The sequence below is a fragment of the Periophthalmus magnuspinnatus genome, chromosome 8 (assembly GCF_009829125.3).
Source record: "Periophthalmus magnuspinnatus isolate fPerMag1 chromosome 8, fPerMag1.2.pri, whole genome shotgun sequence".
In the NCBI taxonomy this organism is placed as follows: Eukaryota; Metazoa; Chordata; class Actinopteri; order Gobiiformes; family Gobiidae; genus Periophthalmus; species Periophthalmus magnuspinnatus.
The window spans coordinates 5271412-5288171 of record NC_047133.1 but is presented as its reverse complement, the minus strand read 5'-3'; the positions used below and the strand labels follow the sequence as shown (position 1 = coordinate 5288171).

General features: G+C 39.8%; 3 protein-coding genes across 3 annotated transcripts in view; 1 reads left to right on the top strand and 2 right to left on the bottom strand.

Moving 5' to 3' along the window:
* The first annotated feature begins 749 nt into the window (after positions 1 to 749).
* The window catches only part of dhrs7b (dehydrogenase/reductase (SDR family) member 7B), a 32513-nt gene continuing 16502 nt past the window's right edge, over positions 750 to 16760 (top strand). The window contains exon 1 of the mRNA XM_055223948.1: positions 750 to 976. Within this exon, the coding sequence (XP_055079923.1) occupies positions 843 to 976 (134 nt within the window). The 5' untranslated portion in view covers positions 750 to 842. The remainder of the gene's footprint in view (positions 977 to 16760) is intronic.
* On the bottom strand, positions 3713 to 7366 carry kcnj12b (potassium inwardly rectifying channel subfamily J member 12b). Its single transcript, XM_033970956.2, has 3 exons — positions 7191 to 7366; positions 6958 to 7073; positions 3713 to 5625 (listed from the first exon to the last, which is right to left on the bottom strand). Exon 3 carries the CDS (start codon positions 5509 to 5511, stop codon positions 4252 to 4254), a length of 1260 nt encoding a protein of 419 aa, XP_033826847.1. The 5' UTR covers positions 5512 to 5625; positions 6958 to 7073; positions 7191 to 7366; the 3' UTR covers positions 3713 to 4251.
* Positions 11218 to 14398, bottom strand: LOC129456489 (myosin phosphatase Rho-interacting protein). The gene is made up of 9 exons (XM_055223947.1): positions 13846 to 14398; positions 13165 to 13297; positions 12834 to 12939; positions 12605 to 12761; positions 11939 to 12022; positions 11751 to 11837; positions 11554 to 11671; positions 11359 to 11450; positions 11218 to 11286 (listed from the first exon to the last, which is right to left on the bottom strand). The coding sequence occupies exons 1-9, from the start codon at positions 14302 to 14304 to the stop codon at positions 11233 to 11235; spliced, it is 1290 nt and encodes a 429-aa protein (XP_055079922.1). The 5' UTR covers positions 14305 to 14398; the 3' UTR covers positions 11218 to 11232.

Below are 16760 nucleotides of genomic sequence, written 5' to 3'. Positions count from 1 at the left end.
TGAAATTTAAAAAACCAAGAAAAAAGTAGCCAAGGGAACTGATAACATCTTAAATACAATGTTAACTATGTTTTTAAAAATGAGAAATGAGTAGTCTGTCATACGCACTTTAAGCTATAATCATGGTTCTATGTTAAAGGCCTAATTTCACTCTGGGCGGTATCTAGGTGGGTCCTCACAAGAGCGGCCCAGTTGCTTCTTGTTGTAGGTATTTGAGAGCGAGGCCTCCGGGGGAAATCCAATCAGCCTGTTGGTGTAATCAAATCCTGTACGTCTGTATGAGCTGAGGCCGGAGCACTGAAAAGCCCTGAGTGATGTGCTCAGCTGGACCCCTGTGCCCCCACAAGTACGCGAGCATGTAGTAAACACTAGTATCCCGGTCACCATAGCCCTCTGCAAGTACATTTGATAGTTGTGTTCATATGAAGAGCAGTGGAAACTAAACAGGTGAGACGTGTTATGAATGAACAGCAGAAACCGTACTAAAAAAGTAGTTCTCTGGAATTGTTGTTGAACCTCTTGTCCGAATGTTTACCTTTAAAACCTGTTGATCTTGTAAATCAACTGAACGGCCAAGGCACTGCACATTCTCTCAGTCAGAACTACAGTTAATGCTTTGTTGTCATTCATATTTCATATCACTTTACAGTAACCACATACGCATAGAAGACCCCAGCAGCATCCAGGACTTTCCAACAGTCTCTGATCTTCAATTCTCCAGGTCATATCCTTTTTGCTTATGGAAGCCTTACACAAAGTAATACGAATTTTAAACTTCTATCCACAGTATCTAACTTTCCGGAGGTGGCGTGTCACTTGCATGATTCCATGGAATAAGAAAGATGAAACCATACGTCAGAACATTCTCAATGGAGATGGATACGTTTTATGCCTCACTGTGGAAGATTAGAGCCAAGGGAGCAACATTTCTATGGAAACGAGCAGGAGGAGGCCAACACCTCAGGCCAAAGATAAGGTTTGTGGAGATGCAAACCTGCTCACAATAAGGATGTATGTTTTTCTAGGCGTTTTCAGAGCAATTAACAAAGCCAAATAAATTAAAAAGTGTCTAAAAAGTTACACACTGTAGCTTTAACATATTGCCCATCGTGTTTCTTAGAAGAGAGGTCTGAGATGATCTACCAGTTGGTCAGTGAGCTGTACGCAGCTGTAATGAAAGTAAAGTGCACAGCCCACTTGTTTCTCCTCCTCCAGTGCACAGCAGGTGGGAGGCATCCCAATTTACATCTGAGAAGGCTCAATAAGTAGAGCAGTCCAACTTTTCTCAACTTAAACTATCACCAAAGATAAATTAAATGAAGCACCCACTGCATGTTCAGGACTGAGTAGGCACTTAGTAAACCAAGAGTGATGGCACAGTTTCAGACTCAAATTAAAAGTTATTTTGAGTGAAATTCTGAACCAGATGGAAAGCTCATGGGTTGCATAACTGGCTTTGTGACATCTGCTGGTCACTGTTCTGATACTGGAGATTTTTTTAGATAAAAAACAAAACTGAGGATTTAGAGAAAATTATCATAATACAGTGTCCAGCCGACCTCAAACAAGTAGTTCTCAATCACCTAAAATACATTTGTAAAGAGAAGACTGGACTGACCTGCAGAGTTAGATAGTACTACGACAAAAATTTGAGGAATAAATCTGATAAAACTAAGCCTACTCAGTGACCTTATGTACTGTTAATGTGCACGACATTAGCCCAGTGACTTTGTTTATTTAGTTACAAGAGCTGTACTTGTTACCAACATTACAAATACATATTGTTGACAGACTGGTTTTATCCCGTTTTGTGCTACGTGTGTCCTCTCCAGTGTTCAAGGTGACAGAGCCGTCACATCCAGTGGTCCTGCCAGCCCTGCTCTCTGGTATTAGACATTCTCCCTGGGTTACATAACACTGAAAGGAGAAACCTCTGACCCCTCACAGATCCCGCCCACCAAATCTCTGCCATATATTATCAACCAGAGCTGGTCAACACTGCCAAAAAAGAATGATGAATGACAGATTCCTGACCCCAGCAATTTGACAAATGTGTTCTCACCCTTAACCCCATTTCCAAATGAGCCAAATATTTTTTTATTGGAAAGATAAAAGTAATCAGACCCATCTTGGCAAATGTTAAATAACCTAGCTCAATCCATTAAATAGATTTCAACAAGTCCTAGCTACTTAAATCAAGATTTAGATTTATTTGCAGTGTACACCCCCTCCCACTGTACGTGATCACCCCAATTGTTTTCAGTTTAGCCTAAGACCCGTATCATGTTAGTACCAAACAATCCCTCTGCTTAACACCTTTATGTATATGTACCACAAAAGAACTTTGGATTCCCTTTTGGTCTGATATATTTTATTGTGGTCGTGAACATTGGCTGTCACTTTATAAATCATTTTCTCACAATGTGCACGATCAAGAACTTAAGGGAGAAGAGATTGCTTCAAATGCGCCCTGTGGAAGACGAGAGGTCAAAGTTGGGAGCAGATGCTATTAAGAGTCCATCTAGCTCAAACACGGCTCACGATGACATTGTTGGTTACGTGCCTAGCAGCTAGCCGGACTGAAAAGGTCGCAGGACTAGAATAAATAAATAAATACGCCCTCGTTCATATGTACAAGACAAAGGTAGTTATCTGACTAATACAAGAGCTATTGTGGAAGCACTATTTGTTTCTTCCCCGCGTGCCTAGATCCATTTATTCAGTACATGTCAGCAGGATATAAAAATACAAAATGTGTCCGTGCTTTTGCTGAGAAGGCAGTCAGGTGTAGGAGGTAACCCAAATGGATCCTAGAGTTTGATAAAACATAGCGGCAAAGCTAATTTGTCTCACCAATAACTGTAAGTGTAGATGTTCTGACCCGATAGCTTTTATTAGTGCACCTCTCTCTAGCTTTGCAGGAGTCCCTGTGTCAAATGCTGTAGGTGGAGCCAATTTGCCAAACCACAAAGAACAATTCTGGAGTAAAAAAAATAAACAGACAGATGTACTGGTTAGTTCTAGTTTATACTCTATAGCGTCAGGATTGTGTCATCACACCATGGAATGTTAAAGCAAAACTGTAACTTTCTGGAAGTGGCATGTCACCTGCTTTATTCAGTGGAAATAGAAAGTTAAAAGCTTCATAAACTTAACATTCATCCAAAAGCATTCTGACACTATAGAGTGATAAATAGATTTGCCAGAAGTGACCCAGCAGCTCATTGGGTTGTTCCATGGATTTTTTTTAAATATTGCTTTTGCCAATTTCATTCAATCTGACCAGTTATGTAAAGTTTTTCATGTTCAACCCAGAGCTCTTAGATAATACTTCTGTAACTGTAAATTATCCAAGCAAACATCTGAAAAACTCCCCTGCTGCTCAGATGAAGTAAACATTCCTCGTGGCCCCCTTGAGGATGTGGACAGCGTTATGTGCTTGGTTTTGCCTGTAGTCACGGCTCTGCTTGATAGATTTGCTGATCAATACTTTTTGTAAGTAGGTGACAAGAAATATTACCTATTAATCCCTATCAGTTACAGATTAGTCACATACATTTTTAAATATGATGAGCTTGAGGATCCAGGAACTTGGTCTGCTCTGTGTTAGTCTGTATCTTGTGAAATATGACAAAAATAAGAAAAGAGTCTCCAAACTCTAAAAAAGAGTGTCCAAAAGAGTGTCCAAACTCTAAGAAAAGAATTGCAGACATTTCAGATGGGAAGTGTTTGTTTTTGTTGATGCTGTGATGTACAGGGAACAGACTTAGCAGTAGCATACAGACTACGCTCAGGCAATAACACAATACTGATGGGTTAAGCTTAAATTTAGGTAAAGTTCACATCATTGTACATCTTAGTTGTCATTTGCTGCCAGAAAGTAGTACTCTTGTCTTCATAAAAGACATATACCTAACCTGTGTTCTTTAATTAAGTGCCAGCCATTCATGAAAATCTTCATTGATCCACTGTTTTCTATATAAAATATGATCAGCCAAAAACATCTTAGATATTTGCAAAAAATACTTTGCAGTTTGGTTCAGTCAATTCTTCAAATGACCAAACAATAGTTACCCTGTATCTTTTCATATGCTTGAGGAAAGCAAAATGTCTTCCCTGTTTCATATCAAAATCTAAAGAGTATTTCAAATATACCCTCGGCTGGTCATGATCAGGCTCCTCGTGCCAATGCACTGACAGTCACTGGGCCTGTGTGTCATCTCCACACAAGGAGCAGAGAAAAGGACTGCCTCAGATCTCAGACTCTCTGCGAGAAGAAGCCTGGTCACTGCCCGGAGTAGACAGTCCAGAAAGACGCTTCTGCTGCCCTCTGTGCTCCTCCTCTGCCTCCTCCTCATCACGACTGATGAAAGCCAGCTCATTCTCATAGCAGAAAGAATTAGCCCCAGATGTTGGCAACTTCCTCTCCTCCATGTCCTTGGCACTGCATCTGGGTGTGGACGGTACTTCAAATGTTTTGTGAAAATAAGAGTAGTCAATCCTGTACTGGTTCTTCTCCTCAAAGACCACTGGTTCAAAGCGGTGCCCCCACAGGATCTCTGAGGGCAGGTATGAGCTCCGTGCCTGGGTTGTCATGGCTGTGGCCTCCACCAGACCCTCCAGGATAATGATGATCTCGAAATCTGCTGTCTCCAGGTCTTGTTTGCTGATACCAAATAGGGGGCTCTCATCATCTATCTCATGGATGACTGTGAGGGGAGCGACCAGGAACAGGCGGTCCGTGCCTTTGTCGTAGCCCACATTCATGTCCAGCTGGTCCAGAGGGATGTACTCTCCTTCCTCCGTGTACCGAGGCTTCACTAGCTGAGCCCGCACATGAGCCTCCACTATGTGGCTCTTCCTCAGGTTGGCCACTCGGAACATGAGACACAACTTTCCATCTCGCATGGCAATGACTGCGTTATGACTGAACAGGAGCGTTTCAGCACGTTTCTTAGGCCGCGCCATCTTTGCCATAATGGCCCCAATCATGAAGGCGTCAATGATGCAGCCCATAATGGACTGAAAGACAACCATAAAAACAGCAGCAGGGCACTCCTCTGTCACACAACGAGCTCCGTACCCTATAGTCGTCTGCGTCTCGATGGAAAACAGAAATGCTGCTACAAAGGACCTCACCATTGTCACACAAGGAATAAAGTTCTCATCATTGTTTTCCATGTCCCCATGCAACGTGCCAATGACCCAGTATGCCAAACCAAACAACAGCCAGGACATCACAAAGGCCAGGCTGAAGAGCAGGAACATGAACCTCCATCGAATGTCCACACAGGTGGTAAAAATGTCCGACAGGTACCTCGTCGACAGCTCATCCATGTTGGAGAAATGGATGTTACACTGTCCACTCTTGCTGACGAAGCGGGTGTGGTATCGCCGTCGTGTTTGTATTTTGCCATTGCCAAAAGTGCCAACAGCAGGCATGGTACTGAGTCTGAAGCTCTCGTCTTCACAAGACACAAAGCTGTGGTGGTTGGACCTCTCCAGACTCATCCCTCTGTGGGCTGTGATCCACCTGCTTCATGCAACTGTGTACAGACACACAGGTCACAGGACCTCAAGGTGCAGAGCAGGGGGCAGGTGACAGGGGGCACATGGAGGAAATGTCTGTGAATGAGAGACATGCCAAATATTAGTCTTGCAGACATCAGTATAAAAACAAGATTTAGATGACAAAAAACTAAACAAACATCTTTACCATGTACAATAAAACTATGTCTCATTTCCATATGTCTCAAGCTGTGCACTATCACCTCATAACCCTAAATAACCCAAGGACACGGCTAGCTATGAAGATAATTCTGACAAAGATGGAGTGTTTCCTAAAACATTAATTGCATTTTCAAACACTCATGGTGCATACAGTACATGTTTGTGTGGTAAACACAGTACAGAAATAGCCAACTAATCCAATGTCCTGCCATTTTATGTGACGTATGTTCTCTTTCTCCACTGGCAGATGATTACAGCCCCTGGAGTACTGCTGATTCCCCCAAGGCTGTCATCCAAAATATATGTCCCATAAACAGGACATCGTAAAAACAGAGGCACAATGACTTTACCAACTTGCACCAATGGACTTTATTCTGAACATTAGGTTCAAAAATGCTGTACAGACATACAAATTCATTCACAGTTTACAATAATAGCAATAAAGAGGATAATAATGTTTTAATTTGTTCAATACATTTTAACTCTATATAATAAATAACAATTATATTTAACCTTATTTTAGTCTATATAAATACCCCCCGCTGGTCTGGTCTGGTTCACAATACAACATACAACTTATGCATTTCAACTAGTTAATATTATTTTCAAATTTTTTCAAACTTTGAACCATAGATTAATCCTCCACCTACTTTAATGAGGTTCAACTATGGAATAATGGATGTTATTGAGCGCAGAGAGCTGGAACAGCATAATTATGGACTTATCATAACACATCATGCGTTTGCCACATGAACAGTGATTGACATGTACTTTAAAAACCTGTGCAGTACTTCCACAGTTACACCAAAAGGGATTTAAGCGCTGTAGCCTGTAAACAAGCTCTCACTGTGGGCAGAACAAACGCAGATGTCCTTACACTCTGTGGGCATGTGCTCCCCTCAAAAGAACAGGTGCAGCGTATTTGATGGATTTATTTAAACCTGAAGAGTGAAGTTTAAAGATCTCAGAATGTAAACCTGCCATTGATAAAACAGGACCCATAATCTCCCTGACTAAAAGAGCTTGTGTGTGTCTTTTTAAAACTAGCAGTTCCTCAAAGCTCAGTTGCTAGGAGCCAGGATGTTGAGGATATTAATATCTAATAGTCTGGTGTGCCACACTTTGCCTGCTGGGCTGTGAGCTTAACACTTACTGTTAGCGACCAGACTTGTAACACCAATGATAACATAAAATTACAGTATATTTAAAGTATATAAATTGTCTAACCTTGTGCGCAGATGGTTTCGTCAGTGTTGGTCCCACTTGTTTTTGTCTTCCAGAAGTCTCCTGCTGTGTTCTTGCATAGTTCTTTAGGTTCTAGTTATAAATGGAGCTGCACCAATCTCCACCAACAAAAAAAAGTATTGTCATGTCGTAGTTTAAAAACACTGGTTGCAGATAGAACTCAATCATTCAAGATTGACATTCCAGATTACAATTTGTACTTGTGTAAAACTTACAATGTCCAAAAAGTGTAGCATAAAGTCCACATAAATGATCCAAAAACATTATGCATGCCGTTTTCTTGAGTTGCCAGTCTTGCCCTGTCTGACACATTGAGAATATCTGCCATCTGATCTATCTGTGGTGCTGATCCCACTCAGTATCCCACATCCAGTGCACCCGCGCTCACAGCTCTCCCCCTCTCCTTCCCTCCCTCGCGCTGTCACTGTAGATAGCTGGCATTTGCAAACTATGAAACATGTCCTCAAATGAGTGTTGCACCATGAGGGTCAGCAGTTGTGCCCTATAGTGTCGAGTACATGTACAGTAGGCTGTACGTGCGGGATTGTGGACAAAATTGAAGAGAGATGGCCACAGTTTCTAACCAATATTATGATGGCTATGGAATTATTAAAATGTATCACATTATTTAGCTAATACTGCACAACTCTCCTATGAGCAATAGAAAGAATATCAAAACTGGTTTAAATTTTGCTCAGTTTGTATAAAATAGGGCATTGTCTAAGACTCTGTAAGATGTAAGTTGAGATCAGTCTGGTCAGTGTTTGAATTTGTGTGTCCCATAAACCCACGAGGGCAACTTGGATGGTTCATGGCTCTAAATAAGTAAATAAACAAAACTGTTAAGTTATTATGTATATAATATAGAACATTTAACTTAATAAAATGTATGAAAAAACAGTCAAAGGAACTTGGCTCACAGTTCTGTGCATAAAATACACAACAGTTGCTGGTAAAGAGTGCAGCAGAGGGGGCTGAACTGAAGGAGATTAAAACTATAGCCACTAACACCAAGAAGTATTTTTGCTCTTAATGGCTTTATAACTGTAGAGGTTTGAACATGTCCAGTGAAGGTGCTTTGATTAACACACAGTTGCTTCCTAGTAAAAAGTACATCACCTCATGACATCAGTGGGTGGAACTAAGTGTTGAGAGAGCTTGAGAAGAAAACAAACTAAAATGATCACATTAACATAATTTGGGACTTAATAAAATAGATCACAGTGGACAGCTGTGCCTGTCTCAGGCAGGTTAAGTCAAACCTGTCCATGTTGGACTCCACCAGGGCTGCCCTTTGTCACCGCTTCTCTTCATTGTTTTATGGACTGAATTCTAGGTGCAGTCGGGGGTCAGAGGGTGTCCAGTCTGAGGACCACAGGATCTTATCTCTGCTGTTTGCAGATGATGTAATCTAATAAGGATCTCTTAAAGACACAGTTTGTCACCAAGTCTGAAGCAACAGGTGAGCTCCTGTCCTAAGCAAAGGAAATTATCTCAGGGTCTTGTTCACAGATTCACAGATTCAGAGATTTAAAGGCGGCTTGGCAGAGCTTCTGCAGTAACGCTGCCACTGTATTGGATTACATGCTGGAAGATGCTACATCTCAAGGGGCTGTCGATTGTAAAATTCTAAATACAGCAAGGGAGTGGAGGCTGTTTGGATCTTTGAACATTATATTTTCACCTTTCACCAAGCAAAAGTAACAGTAAATGCATTTTTTATGTTTTGAGTCCTAATGAATTCTGTGTTTTGTCCTATAAGTAAGTAGTAATACGTTATTTTAATAACAAAAGCATTAAAGTCAATGCAAAATGCTCTCACACAGCTGTCTCAAATGCAACATGCATGTGTGTCATTTAGTCAAATATCATGATCTTTGAAGGATTTGTTTGTGCCTCCTGGCTGTGTTTTTGTAGAATTGGGTGTAGACCATGGATTGTTCCTCTGGCGTGGGGACTCTAAATAGGTCATGGGTTGACTTTTGGAGATGGCAGGCCAGATGTGGAGCGTGCTATGGGGACAGAGATAGCACAGTCGATAGCTGATCCCAGGCAGTTATTTAAAGGGTTTTTCACTGGATGGAGCCACAAATTGGGCCAGGCAGACCACATTTGGGACATAGACTGCATTAGGGGGCATGAGCACAAAGTTTGAATAATAACTGTGTTTAAAATGCACTTGGGTAGAGAGCTGTAATGTAAAATGATATATAAAATCATGTTTTCCCAGCATTGATTGGAAACTGTCATAGTTTGCCTTCTTCAGTTACAGGTGACGTAATGTTTTATACTATGAATCAGTTAGTACAATCAATCTTCTAACTTTCAGTTTCAGTCGTATTCATTTTGTCCATTACAAAGTATGGTCCACTACAATAGGTGATTAATCTCCAATGGATTACATGATTTAGTCTTTTCCCCTTGGTCTGAGCCACGTGAGACACACACATGATGACGCTGATTCCTATATGTGATCCAGCAGCCTTTCTCCTGACTTTGTGTTTGCTGGTAGCATAATTGATCTTTGCATGTTTAAATGGGGCACTTATTTTTACAGCATGAGCAGGTGCATGAGTATTCTGGTATTTCTAGCATAGATCCGTCATCAGAGGTGCAAGCATTTGTGGGCCGACTTGGCTCGCAGGTGTACACTGCAAATACGTCTTTACTGGCATATGCATTTAGCTTTGGTCTTGGTGTGTGGTCAAATTTAAAGAAGAGACATAATGTCAAGCTTATGGTTTTGAGCTCTTGACCTCGGAATCATGTTGTTTGCACATAGACTGCATATATAGAATATACATCTCTTTCCATAACCAAATGAAACCAGGACGTCCTCATGAAAAGTCAAACATTAGGACTACAACTTGCAAGGTTAAGTGCAAATGAATGGAAATTGAATGGAAATTGTAATTACAATGTTTGCAAACAGTGAATTTCAAAAGCTGAAATGATTTATAATATACATAAAACATCCACTGCAAACATCAAAATATCAAAACAGATGTTTGCATTGAAAGAGCCATATTTTCCATATATTCCTATTAGAATATGCAAGTTTCAGCAGGCCTACATTTGATGTTTAGAGTAAGCCTACACGGAAATGCCAATTTACAAAGCTAAAATAATTTTACCCTTTTTAAATCAATAAAAGAAATGGCTTATCCGGAAGATGGTCCATCTCTGATTCATTGACAGCTCCATTCTCTCACACATGACACAATGCTTTGCCTGTCTGTGTAGCTTAGTCGACTGTAATCACTGACTGAACATAACTAAGACACCAAACCTTAACCAGACACTCTCCCACTGATCAATCGGAGCTACCCTTTTGGAACTTCTAAGTCGCACATGGTTATGATTGGTCAGACACAAAAGGGAAATTATTAATAAAAATCATTGTTGCGTTTTTTGTGTATTCTAAATCTTTTTTTTTTTTAATTTGAATTAAATTTGCTTTTACACAGCTGTTCAAAGTCTTCCTAGACAGATTTGAATCGACCTGAATCACAGTGAATGTAAAATGACGGGCTTAATTTGGCACAATGTTTCCTTTCTGGTAATCTGACCCTAAAGAACATGGCGACGTGATTCACAAAATAACCATGACGAAGAAGGGGTTGTGTGAGGTAAAACTCCAGAAAATCTACTAGTATCCAAGAAGCAATAGTAGAAGATTCATAAGGCCGTATAAAGTACATGTTATGTTTTATATAGGCCTATTCTTCCCCCAACTAAATGATGTCTCTATCTATTAATATCACACATTTCTGAAGCTAAAAGTACACCTATATGTCCAAGTGTACTGTCACTCTCAAGTCCTGCAATATTGTAAAATAATTGTGTCTCATTTTTGCTTTTCAGAAGGTCTTTCTAAACTATGAACACAGATTAATCAGTTTCACAGGCTGGGTAAGCAATATTTTATTTTTTTATTACACATTATTTATTTTCAAAGGCATAACAAAATGATCGTATTTACAGTAGGCTATTGAAATGCAAAATACCCATTTCTTTGAATACATACATACATTTCTTTACATTAATCCATGAAAACTATTACGGCTTAGAATTTATATCAATTCCAGTGGCAAACACATGAGATATTATGATTGTGTGTATTAGGTGACATCTAGTGGCGGACAAACGGACAGCTGTCTCGAGTCTTTTTTAGTTCTCATCTAGTTTGAAATGTTTTTGTAGTAGTTATTTTGAGTGATTATCTTCCTCTGACAATAATGTCCCATAATGCTGGCATCAGGATTTAAATAAAGACATCTGTTCTTGCACAGAGAGGCCTTCTTTTAAACTCTGAAAGACACAGATTATCAACTATATATTTGTATTTGTGTTTTATTTTACTTTTACAATCTGAAATGATACCTTGGACCTCACTGCTCTGAACGGTTGGGAGATGACAGTTTTATCTTGAACAGTAGCATCACATTGGTTGGTCCCAGCCTCCTCTGAGAACACTGCAAAAATAATGAGAATGTATTTAGCTGATTTAATACAATACAATTTATATTTGACATTTTTAAGTTAAATGTTTCCAATTTTCTTATAAAAATATCTTACTTTGGCTTTGACCCTGTCGGTCTGAAGACCAAGTGGCCCATTTCAAATCTTCTAACAGTTTCTCATCTGGAGTTCCCATACATAAGGACTCCAGCTTGTTCTGGGCATAAATAGTATCCTTGATGCACAAAACACAAAAAAAGAATTGTAAATTAATCAAATCAATCAAGCTGCACATAGATATTAGGAGATACTACCAATCGAGCGAGTTTTAATTCCTCCTTAAGTGACTGAGCTTCTTGTCTGAGAAACTGCATCTCTGCTTCCCTTGCACGTAAAATAATCTGTTTTGACAAATTTATAGCAATAAAACTGTGCACAAAAATACATAACATACATACATACATAACAATTACATTTTTAATTTATGACTTATGCGACTTACTTCCATCTCATAGGTGTCAGTTCCTTCTGGAGTGAAGTGTTTACCGTTTAGAGAGTGGAAAGGGGAGATGTCATTGGCTTGTCTCTTCACAAAATAACACAAAACATAGAAAGTGAATGAATTTGTTTTGATTAATTCGAACTGTACCTTAAGTCATTCAAACAAAGCTAAAGCATAACATGTCGCAATAGCAAATTTTATTGTGGAATAAATTACAATAAAGTACATTGCAATAAATGAGAATATTCAAGGCTACTTCATGCCTCTGACACAATAACTGTAAAGTGCCCCACTAAACTTCAAAATTAACCATATGTTTAAAAAATAAATAATGACTCATAGATAAATGTGTGTAAATATTCAACCCAAAAGTTCCCCATGCATCTTGAAAGGCTATTGATCCCTCAAAATGTTCCTAATATAATATTTCATTTATTGAGCGATACTTTACTGAACTAATTATTGAAGACCATATTTCCTCATCACCTCACAGGCCATTTATATAAATACACTCTCTCTCCCCTCAGTTACTCCATGTCACAATCCTCCCTCTGCAACATCTTCACAGCAAAAGCAGAACCATCAGCCACCTCAGCCTTTCCATCTCATCCTTCTCATCACTTCCACCATTGTTTTTAATAGAATGATGTTTAATAATAGGCCTACCTGTTTCATTTTAAGCTCCTGGTTTTCCCTTTGGTACTGCCTGAGAGTCTTGCGTTCGTGTTGCAGTTCTTGGCTCAGCTGAGAGTTCTCCAGACACTTCTCCGTGTGCTGCACTGACAACATCTCCAGGTCTTTGTTCAGTGTCTGTAACTCCTTTCTTTAAATCCATATTACATTATTAATAATACATTACAGAGATCGTAAATTATAAACAATAACAAAAACCTACTCGTATTCAATGTGCAGTTCCGACATGTCTGCGTTTTCCCTGATGTTTGTAGTGCACCGGGTTTTCTCCAGTTCCTCCTTATGTGCTCTCCTCATAGCTACAATTGCTACAAAATAAGTCTCATCAACATATACCTTACATATGCAATTTTCAGATTAATATAATAGAAATGTTTACCATGATACTATTTCTATACAAAAATAAAGATCATTGTGAAACTATTCAAGAAATAAAATAAAAAATCTGCATAATCTTAAAGTTTTAATTAGTTTTCTGGGTTTCTACTTTTTCTAAAACTGTAATGCCAACAACAACAAAATGCAAATCTTACCCGCCATAGTAGCAGCAGTCTCCTCCTTCAATAGTTGGTCTTTTTCCTTGAGGAGTTTGGCCACTTCTTTCTGATGCTGCTGCTGTAAATCACCGATGAGCTTCTTGTGCATGTCCTCCAGCGCACTGAACCTCTGGAGATGCAGAACAAGACTCATAAACTATGTAAAGTCTATTTATGGCTTTCAGATTTACTTTCTCTGCAACATTTTGAGGACTTAACCCCATTCAAATTATGTAATATTTTGTTTTAAATTGTCCTAATTACTCATCCTTCTGAAACCCATGGATATAATTAATACAAGATAGGGGGAATATACATGAAGAGCAAAGATACTGAACTACTAAAACTAAATATATGCATCTGTCTAGTTAAAATAAGTTTCCTTGGGCTAAATGATTGTTTGAAATTGTATCTAAAATTGTCAGTTAGCCAAGACTGCAATTACACAGATAAGGAGATATTCTGTCTCCATGGGGTTGAACTTTGCACCAACTAAACATGCTGAGGAATGCTTATAATTGCAAATTCAGTTCCAATTTGTGTCTCTAATAATAAAATGCATTCTATTCTGGTAATTCGATTAAATCTTTCAACTCTAGTTCTATGAGTAAAACTATCTTCCAAGTAAGATTTATATTAAGTAGAAAGCTATGTACAAGTGATAAAGTGTATCGATACCTCATATTTGTCCAGTTCTTCCATGTTGCTCTCTGCTCCATTGGGGCTTTGACTTGAAGCTGACTTTCCAATCATTTTGTTCAGTTTCTCTTTGGAAAAACATGATTTGCTGTAATAATCATGCAAGTGTTTCATTTCCTCTTCGTGGATCCTCTGCAGCTCTTGTATCTTGTGCTGGAATTCTATTTCCAGTTTTTGCATCCGTTCTTCATGATAGTTCTCAATTTTTTTGATATCTTCCAACAGTTTCTGATTCCCTGTCTCTATCATTCGTACCCTCTCCTCAGCCTGCTCCAGCTCCTTTCTCAACATACAGTTAACCTCCTCGAGATGGCACAATGTTTCATTCACTTCTTGATCTGAATGATTGGTTTCAACTTTTGAACCGTTTTCAGACACTTGCTTGAGATCTAAGTATAACCTGTGTGTCAAATAAATGATCTTTGCTTGTTCTTGCATCCACTTCAAATCTGTATTTTGATGAGTTATCGTCTCAGAGATATCCTGACTGATTTGGTGTAAGAAGGTTGCCCTTTTTTGTAGTGTTGACACAAGGTCCTCTACCCATATGTCAAATTTTGCATGACCATTTGCTTTAGTTGGTCTGTGCGTACCTTTGTTTTCTTTCTTTTCATTGTTGCCGTAAGATTCCAGCACAAAAGGTTGAATCTCCTCCAAGTTAAAATTTTGTTGCTGGAATTTGCAAACTTTGTAAACCAATTCCGCTTCCACACATGCACTGCTCACTGCACTTTCCGGCATGTCATTATTCTTGCTTTGTGCTTTTAAAGCTATTATTTGTGTAAGCAAACTTTGGTACCTTTGAGAAAGAGAACCCTCATTTTCTTTTTGAATTACTTGAAGCTGACCAATGACATTTTTACTTTGCAATAAGGTCACCATGGTTTCCACAACAAATATCTCCCTTGCCAAACTTTTTCCAACACTTTCGGGAACGTCCTCCATAAGATGAACGTTCTCTGTTAACATCTTGTCATTGAAAATCCTTTCCTCCTCCCTGCTAGCGTAGCGAGATTCATGCTGTTGTTTCTCTGCATCTTTCTCACCTTGCTTGAGACAGTTGACCAAAGTGGCTAGCTGCTTTTCAAAATCCTCAATGTCTATAAGTGACCCTGCTTCTTGCAATTTACCCCTGCACGCTTGGACGATATTAAGCGCTACCTGGAATCTTCCGACCAACATCCGGCAGCGGTTCTCCATTTGTTGGGCAAAACGCTGGTTGTTTTTGGCCTGAGTGTGGAGCAGGAGGCCTAGGTGTTGAGCGTTTGCACGGGTTTGGGTGAGCTGGGAGCAGAGGAGAGGATCTTGGCAGCTTGCATGGCTCTGATAATCCTCCAGCCTCTGCGTAATGTCCCTGAGCTTCTCCTCGGTTTCGTAAAGCTTGGTTTCAAGGAACTGGATGGCGGACGTGAACCTTTCTGGATCTTCTCCATCTAGACCAGGACTCTGGTTAATAGAACGTAATCTCATGGAACCATCATCATGAAGTTTTTCTGTGTCATCTATGAAGAGTTTTTTCTCTTTGTCCTCCTTTTTTAGCTCTTCATTTAACCTCATTTCGGTTTCCTCCAAGCTGTTCCCCAACACTTCCATCTTCAGCAGGATTTCATTTAGCTCTTGTTCTTTTTGGTCAAGTTGGCGCTCATAACCTTCCCTCATCTCTTGGGTCTCTGTCTCCCATTGGCGTACCTTCCCCATAGCCACTTGCAACTCCTCGCTCACGCTCTCGTAGGAATGTTCTAGGTTGTAGAACTGTGTCTCATCTGTTTTCAGGCGGTCCTGCAGTCTGCTTACTTCTCCGGTCAACTCATGTACCTGACTCTGCAGTTCCTGGCATTGTTGTTCCAGGTGGTCCTTTTCCTCTTGGAGCTCCTCCATGGTGGATACTGTCTGCTGTAGCTCCACCTGAAGTTGCTCCTGGGCTTCTTGTATCTCTTTCGTCCATTCTTGAGACTTGTTTAGATTCTCGACTTCCTCTTCTGCCTGTCTCAGTTGTTCTTGAAGGTCCTGCGATCTTCTCTCAGCTTGGGTGAGACTAGCAGCCAGACTTTTGCGTTCTCGCTCCTGACTTGCTTGAAGTAGCATGAGGTGCTGCTCGAGTCGTGCTTCTTTTTGGGCTTGGGTGTCTTCATAGGCACGGAGTTGAGTTGTAACCTCTTGGTAATGTTCACGTAACTGGTTGGCTTCTTGTTGTAGATCAAGCAAACCTTGCATTTCCTGCTGGACCTGTGTTAAATGATTCTCAGCTTCAGCCCTCTTCTCTTCACTGAATTGTAGTTTTGATTTCAATGACAATATGATCTGTTCCAATTGCATCTGTTTTTCCTTGAAGTGTTCTCTATCCAACTCCAACTCGGCCTGAGCTAGAATAGTTGCATCACTGAACAGCAGATGTTCCTGCTGGCCCACCCCTCTGCACTTTTGGGCCTCCAGCTCCGCCCTGTGGTCCTGGTTGGTCTTCTGTTGACACTGTACGTCCACTTGGTCCAAAGAAGGGGCAGCAGTGGATGTACTGTCATTCTGCAGGACAACAATGAAATAGGATTAGGTGACATGATTTATGTTGAGTGTGTCTAATTAATGAATGTCATACCTGTCCAAAGCTCATTTCATTTGGGTGTCTCGCTTTCTCTTGTTCAAGTTCATCTTGTAGAGTCTTTTTAATTTGCTGAAGTTGAGAGAGTTCTTTTTGGGTTTTCTCCAGCTGTTCAATCACAGTTTTATGGAGAGTCCATTTAAAATGATTTATATTGCTTTCCTTTTTATGCGTGTTATTTTACATACATTATAATTTAAGGCTCACAATAATGCTGTACATAGGCTAATCTAAATTTATAAGATATAGAAATTTGAAAGAAATCTCAAAATATCAAAAAACGTCGTCCCCATTTAAT